At 38.3% G+C, this 15934-nt stretch overlaps 2 protein-coding genes and 1 long non-coding RNA gene across 3 annotated transcripts; 2 read left to right on the top strand and 1 right to left on the bottom strand.

Moving 5' to 3' along the window:
• The first annotated feature begins 9261 nt into the window (after positions 1-9261).
• Positions 9262-10239, top strand: LOC120289561. The gene is made up of 3 exons (XR_005547595.1): positions 9262-9273; positions 9850-9920; positions 10138-10239. It is a non-coding gene; the product is annotated as an uncharacterized LOC120289561 (long non-coding RNA).
• A 1456-nt stretch (positions 10240-11695) lies between these two features.
• Positions 11696-12571, top strand: LOC104415066 (alpha-1,3-arabinosyltransferase XAT3). The gene has a single exon (XM_039305077.1). It carries the CDS (start codon positions 11696-11698, stop codon positions 12569-12571), a length of 876 nt encoding a protein of 291 aa, XP_039161011.1.
• Positions 12572-14183: 1612 nt separating this feature from the next.
• LOC104415065 (kinesin-like protein KIN-14L) lies at positions 14184-15538 on the bottom strand. The gene is made up of 5 exons (XM_039305078.1): positions 15533-15538; positions 15236-15414; positions 14948-15112; positions 14576-14826; positions 14184-14419 (listed from the first exon to the last, which is right to left on the bottom strand). The coding sequence occupies exons 1-5, from the start codon at positions 15536-15538 to the stop codon at positions 14238-14240; spliced, it is 783 nt and encodes a 260-aa protein (XP_039161012.1). The 3' UTR covers positions 14184-14237.
• Positions 15539-15934: the final 396 nt, after the last annotated feature.

Consider the following 15934-nt stretch of genomic DNA (forward strand, 5'->3'; position numbering starts at 1 on the left):
AAGATAAAATAAAGTCGGATATAAAGGAATATAAACCGGATCAAATTATTCCATGGGAAAGGTGGGATCAAGGTAGATAGGATTTCTAATATCCATTATAACAAAGTTTTTTTTCTCAAATAACAAATTTCTTAAATTAACAAATTAAAATTATGTTTCACTATAAATAATATTTGAATTCTAATATAAGAAATTCAAAATAGTAAAAAATAAAATTTAGTTTTTTTAATTCAATCTTATTTTATTTATATATTTGCATTTAATTCTATCTATAATATAAATTTAACTTATAAATATGTATTTATTACATGTTTTAGATGTTTTAGTATTTTTGGTATATTAGTATAATTTTCTATTCAATAAAATTCTATTAGAGAATGATGGAATGGGAAGAAAGGAATAAAAAATAATTAAAAAAGAGAGAAAATAAAATAAAATAAAGTAGACAAGAGTGTCGCAGAAGATTTTTATCATCTCTATTTGTAAAATTTGTGATTTATATAAGTGTTTATACCATATAATATATATAATATGATATGAATATATCTAACTTTATTATTGCAATCACCAAACAGTAGATACAATATAACAAAATTTTCTGGATTTCGTAACATATCCTATCTAATCATATCCTTATTAGAATTTCAAACTACCAAACATAGCCTGAGAGTTTAAAATGGTTAGAATTAATTAATAAAAAGTTAACATATGCGCGTCCCAACATTTTAATTAAGTAAAAAAAATTAAAAGTTTTTCCATACACACTTTAAATCTGAATCCCTAAAATGGTAGGTGCCCCGTCTTTCACATCAAGTCTGATGGTTCATATTCATTTAAATTAACGTATTAGGTTCACGGGACAATTTATAAGGGCCCCTTAAATTAATGTATTAAGGGGTCATACCTAAATACATAAGCTCGTTGATGTTGTATATATAGAGTTGTAGAAAGGGGGCATTGTAATATTTAGAGAAGTTGAGACAGGTTCCTCTTAGCAGTTCATAGTTTTCTCTTTTTAAGTAGACCCTGCATCTCGTTATTATTATTTTTTCTATGAGACCCACATTTTATTTTCTCTATTTCTTGGATCCCATGATAGAGTAGATATTATGGACTTTGACTGAACCTAAAAATATAAGAAAACGACTTAGCTCACAATCACGTGGCAAGCTTTAAAAAAGAGTGTTTAAGGCAATGCCTTCGATTGAGGCCTCCATTGATATATCACTTTACAAGTTTTCTCTTATTCAACGTGAGACTTCAAATGTTACAAGATATCTTACTTATTAAAGCACTTATGACACATTTGGAACAAAAGATTTTGATATGGACAAAGTCCCCTATCAAGCAACTGAGGAGATATTCTAGGTTTATAATGCACTGGGTTCCCTCTCGTAAAAAGCTAACTTTTCAGGATGAATTCTTCCACCTATTGTAATGCATTAGACAAGAAATGCCCATTGAAGGTTTAGTTCCAATCCCTACCTTTGAAGCAATGTCGGAAGAAGGAAAACCCTATAGGAAATTTAGAAACTTAGAAAAATTCACAGTTAATATTAAATAACTAAATTATTAATTAAAATAAGTTAATTTTTAATAGATATTATGAATATTATATTAACAATTATAATAAATATTACATTAAATAATAGTTTTTGAATTACTACACTTATATTATTTGTGCATATTACTGCTTATTTCTTTGTATTAGTCTATCTAAAAAGTATATCATATGGAAGTATCTAATGATTTTGATAAATTATCAAAAAGCAATATGACTAAATTTATTTATTTTTTAAAATTTCCAACCCATTCTATTCCAGAATTTTTGTCTAGCAATCAAACAAAAGAATCCTCGTTCCGTTCCGCTCATAATGCTTAAACCAAACAAAGGAATAACATCTTCATCCTAATCGATTACATTCTAATTCCATTCTTTTTCCACTCCATTTTCTCCTTCCTTTTCATTCGGTCGTATCAAACGTAATTGCGTCCTCTTCAGTCGGCCCCAATCCGAAAATTAGGATTCTAGAGATAGACATCAATAGGTCCACGAGATGGCTCCCTCTTCCGGCACTTTATACCTCTCAAAAGTATCCTCACTTGACAATCAGGATATCTGGTCTTATCTCTTGAAGAGGCAGTTCGGACCTTACAGAAACACCAACTTGGTTAGTTTGGTCCGGTTCAATTTATCGATCCTCAGTTTTTTCTGATCACTCCTAGTTGCGTGTTTCTATTGCAACAGATCAGAAGTAATTAACAAAATGGGCGTTTATCATTGGCGCACCAGAAATTCGTACTCTCCAAATAGGACAATTTGGATGACTAAAAATTGCAGACGCCCAATTCTTGCTCCATATTGACTAGCCAAACCAAACAAGCACTAAGCTAAATGACCCGGTAAATGATAAGCGAGACGATCATAGATTCTAAGGAAGATCGGATGAAACCCCACAGGCTAATCATCTGTTCAGGTGGAGACGGAGATTATCATCACGCGCCACCTGAAGATGTGGTTGTGCCCCGCGGTATCGCATTCCCGGCAGTCACACTCCCCCATATCGAAGTACCAGCGACAATAATTAAGTCGGTGAAGCGACGAATGAGAGGATTAATTTACCCAAGCGGGACATACAACATGATATAGACACTCAAGATGATGAAGGCGGCAACAGTTCCCATGACCAAATTGACAATGGCAAGCCAAGCAAGTTTAGTCGCATAGATGCCTGCTGTGAATGCCAGCGACTTGCCCTGAGAGGAGGCATCAGCAACGGAAGCCTAGCTTTCAGCAGCGCATTTCGCTCCGCGTAAGGATCGTTTATCTGATACCACAGGAGGATCACTAGTGCCATGATCAGGTTATATATGGCTATATACGGTTCTATAAAAAAATGAGGGAGCCTTTGAATACAACAGTCCCACAAAATCTCACAATAGTAATGGTATTGCAAATCACAGACATTGAGCTGTGTGGTGATCCTGGCATCCGGTTTAAACCCATTGTGTCTTCTAAGAACAGCGAAACCAGAAGCGGAAGTCATGGCGACCACAAGGGCAGTCACAGCCATGCAGGTATTCACCTCATCCTTGAGTCTGTCCAATTCTGGCGGTTCCATTTCTTTCGGTTGTCTCCGACCGGATGGCTCGCAAATAGCTAATTCTCCACTCCTAGCGAATGAGTAAACAAGAAAAATGTCATGGCCTTGCGCTTTCGGCAAGTAAATTGTAGATCGTGGAGAGACGTAAACAAATAGTCTATCATGCTGTGACCTTTTCAATTTAGTTTAGTTATAATTTTATCGCAGGGAAAATTTGTAGGACATGAATGGGAAGATAGCCATCTCTGTCATGCTCGAAGGTGCTCATTGGGAATTTTTCAATCAAGAATTTGAGTCCATTGAGATCATTAGTGCATGCCCCCAAATGCAGCGGAGTATCGTTACCCGACGCAGTCGGGGAAAGATTGGTTTAAAGGTAATGTCCAAAAGATGGGCTCACAACTCTCGATTAGGCATTGTCTCTCCCAAGCTAAAGCCCCTAGCTTGCTTGAGGTTGGATTCATTTTGAAGTTCTAATTTAACCTATGCATATTTTATATAAATTGGTAGTTGCTACTAATCTTTTGGGCTCAGCTAGAAACTAAGCAAGATATAGAAATTGCCTCACTTCCTACACAACTAGAGATTCTTTAGGGTCAGGAACTTGATTATACTTAAGGGTCTATTTAGTAACTAACTAATTCTTAGCTATTTATATTCTTTTGTTCCTTGGAACCAAAAAAAAAAAAAAAAAAAATTTATTTTAATAACATCAACTAAATTTTCTATACCTAGGAACATATCAATGGTTAGGAAATAAATTTGGAATAAAATCAAGAAGTAGAAGAAAGTTACTTCTTTGTTCTCAAGAATAATTCTAAGATCAAATCATTTTCTTTTTTCTTTTTTTTTTCTCCTTTTCTTCTTGTTTCTCCTCTAGCCGATTGTTGACGGCCAGTCGCTGGGCCAGCGATGGTCGGTGACCCCAACGACCAACTAGAGTCGAGGTCTAGTGACCTCGCAGTAGCCTCACTGAGGTCCCCTGAGGCTAGCGAGGTTATCAACTCTCCTGGTGACCGGCTAAAGGATGAAGAAGAAGAAAAGGAAAAAATAGAAAAATCTCACAAAATTATTTAAAAATTAAAAGAAATCCTATATCACAAAAAAAATTGAAGGTCGTACCAAATATATTCTTGTTCTTTTTTTTTTTTTATTCCAAGAATAGAAAACAAATGCTTTCTAAATGGTTAGAAACTCATCCTAGGAACAATATATATATATATATATATATATATATATATATATATATTTCTTAGCAGAAATTGTTCCAAAAAATAAAATGATTATCAAACACATCCTAATAGTTTCTATTAATGCTCTTTTGATACCTCTAACTTAATTGGAATGCTCATCTAAGTAATCAAACTGCCTTTCTATCTAATTATAGTGCTCATGCAATTGTTTTTTAGGACTTATTATGGTCCTAGGTTTATCCTAACCTTTCTAACCTTTCTTAAAAATGAAAGAACAACCAATGTACAAAAATGTGGGAATTAAACAATAAAGTATTTAAAGGCATAAAAAAAAAGTATGAGAACATAAATTCAAAACTTGTCGGGCAAAGAATATATATATATATATATATATATATATATATATATATATATATAGTTTTATTTTACGGTTAATATAATGAAAAACTTCAAATTGGTATACTTTGTGACAAATTTATCCAAAATAAATTTTTTGACCACTAAAAATCCTAAAGTGATAAACATGTAATAAATTTACCAAAAAACTAATTTTTTAATCACCACACTAGCAATTGGGTACATTTGGACCAAATTTATTCTTTGTTAGTTTTCATTAAATTGAATTAATATCACGAAAAATCACCTGTGACAAACAGAGGGCAAAAATCCAAGCCAATATACCTATGACAAATGAAGAGCAAAACTCCAAACCGTATCATCCAACTCAGAAATTCAATCGTAAAATTTAATAAAAACTAATGAATGGTAAATTTCACGTGTATACTAATTTGGATTTTTTTTTTTTTTTTTGGTGGTCAAAACATTAATTTGAGGTAATTTGTCACAAATATACCAGTTTGGGATTTTTCATGATATTAAGCCTTGTGAAATGATCCTCATGAGCTTGATCCAATGCTGCAAAAAATGAACATGACTTTGTTCTTGAGACAGAGACATGATCCCCACGAGCTTGATGCTAAAGTATCCCATGCTCGTTCATTGTCGTCAAAGAGAACATCTCAAAGGGTCAAATTTGGCTTGGAAAAATACCCAAAAGTTCTAAATTTATTTCATTGGTACTAATTTAGTCTTACAACTTTCAATTGGATCGATTCAATCTTAAACCTTCTCACATTGATATTAATTTAGTTCATCTAGTCAATTTAAACTCAAAATCGCTAATATAGATATTGATCATCCCACGTGACATAATTGACCCTAACTTAGATTTTTTAATGATAATTTCATAAATTTTATAAATTTTTATTTTTTTTGTATTATTTTATATTTTCTTCCCATCAATTTGGCTTACGAGTGTTGCCCAAAGGGCTTGGTCAAGGGCCTGGGCCATGACCCTGGCTAATGGCTAGGCCTCGCCAACCAAAATGAAGATAATAATAATAATAATAATAATAATAATAATAATAATAATAATAATAATAATAATAAAAGGAAAATATTATAAAAATATATAGTTCAAAAAATTATTTTAATATTATAAAAATATTCACGTTGGCAAGTTCTGACCTAAATTGGCTAGACAAGCTAAATTGGTACCGATACGAAAAGATTTAGCATTAAATTAATTAAATTGAAAATTTTAACATGGAATTGATACCAATAAAATAGATTTAGGACCCACCCGTGCATGGCTACGCTGGTTGAGGCGTACCCCTTGATTTGGTACTAGGTTAGCGGTTCGACCCCCTCGGTCGTCACTCATGACTCTCAAAGTAGTTCCGTGATTTAAGTGGGAGGCCCCGGCGGTGGATTCTTTGGCCGGTCTCTCCCGAGATATAGTCGATGCTATGCTCTGGTACTGTGCTCCCGAAGGTGAGCTAGGCCGGATTCTCGGCATAAAATATATATATATATATATATATATATATATATATATATATATGTAGGACTTTTTTCAATACTTTTCCCAATCTGGCCAAGGCCAGGCTCCTTTTGTTGTGCCGCTTTATAATTCCTACCTAATTTATACTGTAGCTTTTCCTCTCAAATTTAAAAATAGAGATATACATACACGTTTCAACTTTTGAGAAATAATACGAAAACACATCTATGATCCCATATTCAATACCTGTATATGTTCGTAAACTTCAAACACTCAACCGTAAATAAAAGATTAAAATACTAAAAGACTGAACAAATCTATGATTCCATATTCATTACTAATAGAGTGCCTCATCTAGAATGCATTAATTCAATAAAATGAAATTCCACGGGAGGAAAAAAACAAATCAATACTAGGATACATACAGAAAGATTGCAGAGGAGGTCAGGAACACATCAGTTCTCAACCTATCTATTAAAGCCAAGGGTAAAAACATAGGTCAGTAGGAAAGTATTGGTGCAACATGCATCCATTGGATGTTGGTCCTCTGCTCATGAGTTTCAATCTTTTTCGCGACCTATAATAATGTCAGGTGGGCTTGCGCTGTAGAGAAGAGTTATTGTTGAGACAGAGATTTTTCCTCGGAGAGGAGGCCCACCTCCTGTCTTAAAAAGATAGCGAAAGCCTCGTGGATAAGCGGAACATTGATACAATACATTCCCCAGAACTGCCATTAATTTCTGTCAAAACTTTGTGGTAACATTTTTTTTGTGCTACTCTGGAAAGTATGCCATACACTTTCAAAGCCGAGACAGCCTCCCCCATCTGGGTTACCAGGCCAGACAGAAACAAGACGGTTCGGAGCAAGCCCTCAGTGAACTGCAGCTTGTCTTTCATCTGCATTTTCATGCTCAACCTGCCAATCAAAAGAACTGGTTTCAGACACTAATATTGGCATGACATCCATTAATAAATCGTAAACCACATAATAAAAATCGCAAGCGCAGACAGCTTTTATGATTCTCATTATTATTTCCATTATGAGTATAATTCGTGAAAATAGCCATTTGGCCATGTCGTTGCGCGCGCGGAAATACGGACCAAGTGAATCGGATAAAATGGTCGGAATGAAGGAAAGGAAATCAGACACAGGATTTACGTGGTTCGATCCGAATATCGGAACCTACGTCCACGGGGAGAGCAGCACGGAATTCCATTATAGAAACAAGCGATGCACCAGAAATTACAATCACTCGAGTACTCAAATACACTCAGTGTTTCTCAGCCCCCAAATTACACCCAGATAACTCACACAGTGTTTAGCCTCTCACAATTCTTAGTGAAACCTCACTCAAGGAATTAAACAAATTCTACTCACAAGAATTTAACTGACTAAAGCACTCAGGTGTAATTTCAACGAGAAAATTTCTCTCTGCAGAGAGCTTCTGAAGCCTCACGACTTCTCTCTTCGGCTCTCTCTCTCGGCCACCGAAAATAACTCAGCGCCTTATTCTCCTTCGCTCCTCTGCCTTTTAAGGGCGAAACAAGACAGAAAATGTGAAGCCATTCAGCCGCCCGCAATCAGCACTGACGCCCACCAAAATTCACGAGCACGCATGCATGCATGGGACGCATTTAATAAGGCAGAAAACATGCGCCCATAATCTAAGCATAAAATAAGGATGGCCGCCGTCTTCCAAGACCATCTCCACGACGTTGAACTCCTTCAAGTAATATTTTATCCTTTTTTTCCTTTGATTGTCTGCAGCTGAATAAAATAACAAAGGAAAGAAGCAAGGAGTTAAAGGAATAAGACAAAACAAGCCAACAATTGGCTTTAGTCTTCCACGTCCATCCACCATGCATGCACGTCCATGTGCATGCAATTAAAGAGTTAGAATAAAATAATGGTCTTCCCCTCTCGCGGCTGCACGCTCTCTTCATTCTTCACACTTGCGCTCATAGATCCGCATGCGATCTTCTGACAATTTCGGCTAATTCACATGCGCTACTTTGACTCACACGTGGTTGAGTTCACGCATTCTCGTTCAACGGGCTCAAATCGAGACATATTTTCAACAGGCCATGTCAGACATAAGTCTCGAAGAAGAGTAGGACAAACTAATTGAATTCTACATGGGCATATACTGCTTTTGAGGAGAAAATATTCAGTGGTTCGTTCGCGCCACGTCATCCGTTGACGTGGCGCGCACATACCACTCAGCTTTTGACACCTGTCCTAGGGGACCCACTGGAAAATGAAAAGACTTGCTCGGCTCGGCTTGATTCAACTCGGCGTGGGACCCACAATCTGGTCCGGCGAGGAGAAAATCAGGCGCCATTTTAAAAAATTTCGGACTGAGCGAGGTTTACTTCTTCTCTTTCTTCGCGCCTCTCGCTCTACCCTCCCCCTCTCTCCGACGAACGGGACTCGACCTCCCGGTCGCTCGTGCCCTCCCTCTTTCCGACCGGCGAACCACCGCCAGCAATCGACGAACCACCACACCGGACCGGCGAGAGGACCACGAGATGTCTCACATCAACCTCGACGGCTTCTTCGGCGACCTCCACGAGACCGGCGACGTCATCTGCGCTTACTCCTCGACAATCGCGTCGTCGTCGTCTCCCCACTCGGGGCTCTCGTGGTTCGACGAGATCGAGAACATCCTGATGAAGGACGACGATGTCCACGTGCTTGCTGAGCCGGGGGCTAAGCCGGCCGTCCGGAGGACTCGAGCTTCTGCGGACCTTCGCTTCCCCCGGCCCCTCGCCACCGGCTTCTCCCCGTCTCCTGCAAGATGCGGCAGCGCGGCCTCAGGTGCTCCGCCAGCTGGCTGATTTCCTCGGTTTCCATGGCGAGTGTTCGGGATTCTCATTTTTTTTGTTTTTGTTTTTGTTTCGTGTGTGGATGACTACTAGTTTTGGGAGCGGGAGGCCGCAGGTCAAGAAGGCTTTGCCGGATAGGCTGCCGTCGATTGTGGTTAATGGAGAGGGCGAAGAGGACGCTGCTTTGGCGGAGAGCGTGCGTAGCGCTGATTGGGAAATTGTGGCTGATGATTCTGAGGATGATGATTCCGATGGAGTCGTGATTGACGTGGAGAAAACAGAACGCTGATAGAACAAGCTTCCGACGGTGATGCGGCGATGGAGACAAAATTGGTATTTTTCTTGTAGCATTTCTAGTGCTTTCTTGGGGAATTTCTTTTTTTTAATCTGTCTAGATACGCGAATGCAAAGTGCACATTGGTTCTAGTTCATGAATATCTCGCAAATTAAGAATTTGAGAGCATGTTTCCTTCGGGGGAGCTGCAATTGTTTTACAGCTTCAAGCACAGTGATACTGTTGATGGTTGATGTTGTAGTGTCGCCTATCCTATATACGGGCTTTACTTTTTGCACTATAGCATCAATGTGGTTGAATTGCAATACATCTACATTGCTCAATTATTAGGTTGTTCTTTCCTTAAAATTAAGGGCTTAGTTCACTTGCTCTTCCTTTTTTGTTCTGTTAGGGACTAGAGAGCGAAGGCTCCATTTGCCTCTGTAATTTATTTTCCCGTTTGTTTTACCTATAAGAAATATGCTCTCATTCCTAGTCTTTTGAATATTTGTACATGTTCTTATATTGTGTGAGTTGTTACTTTTATAGTAGGCCATCAATAGTTCTTTAAAGATATATTATTAATTCCTTCAATTTTTGTGGCTTCAGGCACCATGTTTCGTCGATGGAGTAACTCTCACCACAGTGAGGAAGATGACTCACTGCAGTTTGAATCTAAGGTAATTAAGATTTCAAAATTACAGCGCTTGTAAGGACTGGACATTTCGCAGAGTGTATCTCCTTGATCGATTGCTCATATTTATCTGATTTCCATGGCTGACCATGTGGTTGACCTAAGTCAGTAGTTTTTCTGGCCACGAGAAGCCATGAAGTGGCCCTTTTTGCAGATAATACCTTACCATCAGTACACCCCCTTATCGGTACCCCTTTTGGCAGATCATGGGCATTGGAGGCAAATGACATGAATTGTTTCAACATCCAATTTCAGCTGGATTTAGTCTTTGGAGATTTACTAAAAGAAAGAGGCGGGTTGCTTTCAACATCCTCACCCCTGGAGGATTTGTCCACTCGAGGATCCAAGGTATGTCATCTTTGTGAACTTACTCCCCTGCGTTAAGTTGCGAGTTACCGATATCCTTTTTCCTGCTTTTGTCATATAGTGTTGTCCATTGACATGAGATAATTTGTGCAAGAAATTTATATATATTATGTTCCCTTAATATGCTCTTGTTATCACATTAGTTGATGCTTTATGATGACTTTTTGGTCAATTGGCACATCAGGTGTGGGTTGTTGTCCTTAGTGGAATGGGTATCACATTCTCTTTCTATTATGTACTCTGAAAAGAAAAAAAAAAATTAAACGGCTCATTGGTCAACTATCACTTGATTATAGAAGCTAGAAATTAGTTCTTAGTACATATGGTTACCTGAATATCTTTCTGCTCGCAATTAAGTAGCTATTATCACCGTGGAGAATTTGTAATGCGAGGCCTCTGCACTCTTCTTGTTCATATTTTGCCGGTAGGTTATCATTGTTTTAATTAATTCTCTTGAGGTTCTTATGGTACCTTTGATGCCTAGTACTTGTGATCACGGTGTTATCGTGGGTTTGTTGCCTGGCTATACTATTGATTTGTTGATCATTGTGTTAAGATTTTCCTTTGGAGTTAGCTGGTTAAAAGACCCTTACATAAACAGAGACTGAAAAGTTAACGGCTTTCTTGTTCTTTCAGCAGTTTAATTTGAACATGGGACATGTTTTTCTTGTGAATTACTAAATCCCATTGCTTTTTGTTTGGAGCTTTTTCTGCCATCAAATTTTACCTTTTTGGAAGAACTCATTAGACCTTGGTCCTCATTGATGCAGTAATAAACCAAAGCTTGCATATCTTTCAAAGATTTTGATTGCACTTTTAAGCTATGGCGGGTCCCTAATGAATTTCTTTTGGACATGGTGGAGAATGCTCTGGGAGATGCAAATAGTGTCTTCTCTAGTAAACGAGCATTCTTCTGAACTTTTGGATTGTTGAAATATTGTCTATTCTTAAAACAGTCCAAAAAGAGATTTTTCTCCAATTTTTTTTCTATACTTGGATGTGCTTCTTTTATTTTTCTTGATTCGAAATATGCATAAGTAAAAAAATGCATCTCTATTCATCTTTGCTGGTTTTACTTCCCTTGGGTGCGTATTTCCTTCAATTGCCATTTGATGTGTAAACATTTTCCCTTGTGTTTTCCTTTTGTTCTTTTACTGTATGAACAGTTTCAGTGAACCATGGTGAGAAGGATGGTTTCACTGCGGCCAGAATGATCTTATCTGGGATTCCTCTGGACGAAACATACCTACAAAATCGTCTGTCCATCCTGATGAATGATGAAAAGAAGAGTTTGAAAGGAGGAAGGATTCCTATTCCAGATTCTTACTATCTAATGGGGACAGCCGATCCCACAGGAATTCTTATAAGTGATGAAGTTTGTACAATTGGTGGATTATGAAGTATGAGAACATCCTTTCTCGCCTCTCGAACTATCCGCTCATCGACTTTGCTGGAGATAAAAGAACCCATTGCTTCCCGGATGCCATTGTTGGTCTGAAAATCCATGATGACCTTACTGTGGATCCTTCACTGATGAAGGGGAATAAGAGCATCCTCGATTTCAGACACTTCCTTGACCATGCTTACCAGCTGCAGATAAAAGGTTCAATACCAGACAAGGAGCAAGGGGTACAGCTGAAACTGAATCAATCGGCTTCAGTGCCAACTTTGGGGCGATCGATGAAAATTAATAAAGACGACCATAAACACCAGGTGAAGAAACCGAAGCTAGTGATATTATTGCGCAGTGGGTCCAAGGCATTAGTTAACGAAGACTGCTTGGTTAAAATGGCAGAGGATATGGGGTTCAGAGTAGAAGTTTTGCGGCCTAAGCGAACGACTGAACTGGCGAAGATGTATCGCTTGCTTAATAAGAGCGAGGTTATGGTTGGTGTACACGGGGCTGCTTTGACCCACTTCCTTTTCCTGAAGCCTGGTTCTGTGCTCATCCAAGTCATTCCTTTAGGGATGGATTCACCAGCTGAGACATGCTTTGGTAAACCTGCTAGAGAGCTTGGTCTCAAGTATATTGGCTACAAGATTTTGCCTAGAGAGAGCTCACTGTATAATGAATACGATCAAGATGATCCAGTCCTTACAAATCCGAAGGGTTGGCAATACGCTAAGGAGATCTATCTCGACAGACAGAATGTGAGCTTGGACATGAGGAGATTCCACAAGCGGCTGCTTCAAGCCTATGACTATTCCTTCAAGAAAATAAACGGGCAAATTAGCTATAATCAAACAACCGACTTGTTTAAGCTTTGCTAACTACTTCCTTCTCTTCACCTTCCTTGAATAATTGTGGATATTTCTTTCCATTGACTGAATGGTTGAAACTTGAATAAAGTACACTCATCTGTGAATCAGTTTTCAGGTTCATCATAAACTTGTAAAGAAGGCATTTTTAACAATTTGGTGAACTGGATGACTTGTTAATGATGCTCCTCTTAACCTTCACGTCTGTTTTCCTGACAGTAGCACTTTTGGGTAAATCTAAGGCAATGGCCATCTGCTTGTTTGCATCTTCAACTAAATTAAGCTGAACTTCAAAGATGGGCATGGGATCCTGTTTCGGAAAATGAAACATGGAAGTTGTTGCTATAGTTGTGTGTGTTTTTTTAACTGACTAGCCCCTCAGTTACATTGGAGGTTTATAACTGAATAAGTAAACTATGTATGATCCATATCACGCAAGGTATCGCTGGATAAACTGAGGGATCTCGGTTTCAGGGCCTGTGAAGCTATTATAATCAACTATACTAAAAACAAGAACACTTGATTCTATAGTACCACATTGGCATCACGTTATATGAATGTCGTGCTATAATCTTTGATTTTTAGCTAGCTATACAATAGAAGAGCAGCCAGTTTATTAGCAGAGGCACCTGTCATTTCCTCCATTTCTGTTAAAAGATGCCGATAGCTTTGATGACTTAAGTCAGAGATTCAGAGAACAATGGGCAAGAGCAGTTTGAAAACATTGCCATAGAAATTTCGGGCATTATTTGAAGAACTTGTGTCAATATGTACATAAGCAGTGTGTTAAACCAAAAAATTGCTATTGCGTTTGTCGGCTAACTCTTCAGTCTTTCCCTCGTCAATTCTCAGTCTCATCTATCATGTCAAAACTTCAGTCAGCTTCGAGTCAAAGCATCACTTCGCTGGTCACTGAACACTAAATTTCGCCATCTATAGCTACAGCCAACGCTTTGCTATCGTAGATGATGGGTGGACTGGAGGAGGCGTCTTGGCATTCCTTGTGTCTTTTACATCTTATTGAAGAAACAAAAACAAATAATCAGATGATGGACGTAATGAGATGAAATATATACTGTGAATTAAATTTAATTATGCTGATTCTGCTTACTGGAATTAGTGGACTTTCCACCCAGAGAAGACCAGCGAGACTGGTCTGAACCAGCACCTGTTAGCGATTGTCTCCTAAGTGTCCGTGTGTTGGCTGCAATTGCCAATACTCCATTTTTAATGCAAGTAGTAGAGCCTCTGACAAGTGAACGAGCTTCTGTCACATTTCTTTGGCTCCTGCAGTAGCATAGAAACCAAGTCTTAATGGCAAGATAATGATGTGAGCAAATTCTCATATTACCCGTCATTTTGGAATTTTTCAGTTGCATTTGTGTATTTCATACCATACTAAATTTGTCCAATTCAGTGTTAAGACTAGATAGTTAAATATTTCACTGGCCTCCTTTCAGATCCATTGATGAGCTTCCTCTATGGTGCGCAGCGATTTCCTTATGTGAGATTCCTTGCCATTCATGCTTTGAACAAGCAAGTTGGGCGTTTGAGGATCAGTACAAAGAGTGCGCTCTCCTTGCATAACAATCTGGATCTCATTTTTGCCAAATCGACAGATCCAGCCCCTAGAATTGTAATGTTGATTATTGTCAGAAAGGCATCTGAAGCATAGAGATTACCCAAGTACATTTACCTGCTCTTTGAGTTGCATGACCTCACTGGTCTCTTTGTTCATGCGTGCAGCACCAAGTTCAACCGTTGAAACTCTCCGGGCAAACTTCAAGGTACTCATTGATTCCCCAAATGGATCTCTCTCAGGGTTCACATGAGCCAGCATCAATGTCTTCGCATTTCCTCCTGAAATAAAATGCATAAAAGCAATGTCACCATTACCCAAGGATCATAATCAGAGTATCTTAATTCTATGAAATGCTCACTGTGGGAATTAGTAATTTTATCCTAAAATGAAGCTTCAATGACACCTGACAAAGTTCGAAACTTCGAAATAGGTACCTAGGGAATCTTGCAGCAGAAGCGTAAGTTTGCTATTGCAGTAAGGTACATGGGAGCTTTTCTGGGCCAAAGCTGTGATAACATCTCCCAGACAAGACAAAGACCGGTTAATGTACTGTGCCTCCTTCAGTCTCTCTCCTGTGACTTCAGATTTATCTACCCGTTCACTTCCTGCAAGATCAACCAAATGCAGGCAACTGCGGAGGATGGATCCAGATACATCTTTCCCTTGAACATGTACTGTCAGCACACTGCAAGGATGCATCCCATGGACATCAGTATCACTCTCTTGAATAATCTATCTATTGGAAACTACATCAAAATTTATACCAAAAAGAATGGGTAGGAAACTCTGCCTGTCCAAAAACTGACCTGTGAGACCGGCTACTTCTATTGTTCAGTGCTGTAGAACTGACGACACGATTCACATCACCAAATTTCATTAGGTTGACCACATCAGCTGTGGACTTGACAGAATGCATGGTAGCATCTGGAAGGCTCAAGCCACCGTCACTGGTACAGCTTCGAATCTTTAATTTGTGCATAGTCAAGGAACCCAAATTTACATTTCAGAAACGTAAGCTTTCTTCAGTCTTTTTATCTACTTATTTGACATCAAATGTATCTATATTAGACAGAATAATCCATTTCAAAGGATATCTTGAGGATGCTGAATCCTCAGCAAGGAGATCACGCACTTGCTCATTATATATTTCAACCATCTGAACATGAATATCATAAGTTATAATGTCCTTCCTTCTGTTAGACAACTCGAAGAGATCGTTGAGAGCCAAGTAATTAATCCCCATGTGCTTTGTCAGTTCGCCGGATGGACCACTCTGCAATTCCAAAAGGCAATAAGTAGTTATTCCTCAAATCAACGTAAGCAATCTTAAGCATCTGCTTAGATTGAATTATGTTCATGCTTTGCAGGTAGATATACGAAATTAACAGTACATCCATCTAACAGCAAGGAAAATGCACACTTTTTATTTTACACAAATTATCTAGGAGCCTAGGAAGTGATCTGGCACAAAGGTTGGATCTACTAAAGCTACACTTAAGTTCTTACCACTGTATGTGTTTTACCCGATCCAGTTTGACCATAAGCAAAGATGCAGACATTGTAACCATCCATAACTGATCTAATCAAAGGTTGAGTATCCATGTACACATCATCTGCAAAGAGGGCCGCATGGCGAAAAACAATTTACATTGTTATTTAGGAGCTGAACATCAACTTGCAGGACAATCACTTGACCAACAATATACCCTTAGACAGTAAGATGAAGTGTAACAATACCTTGAGTAGCAAGTGGACTGCAAAACCCGATTAAACTGAAACACTTTCCTTCCATC

Source organism: Eucalyptus grandis, chromosome 11, assembly GCF_016545825.1.
Source record: "Eucalyptus grandis isolate ANBG69807.140 chromosome 11, ASM1654582v1, whole genome shotgun sequence".
Taxonomy (NCBI): domain Eukaryota; kingdom Viridiplantae; phylum Streptophyta; class Magnoliopsida; order Myrtales; family Myrtaceae; genus Eucalyptus; species Eucalyptus grandis.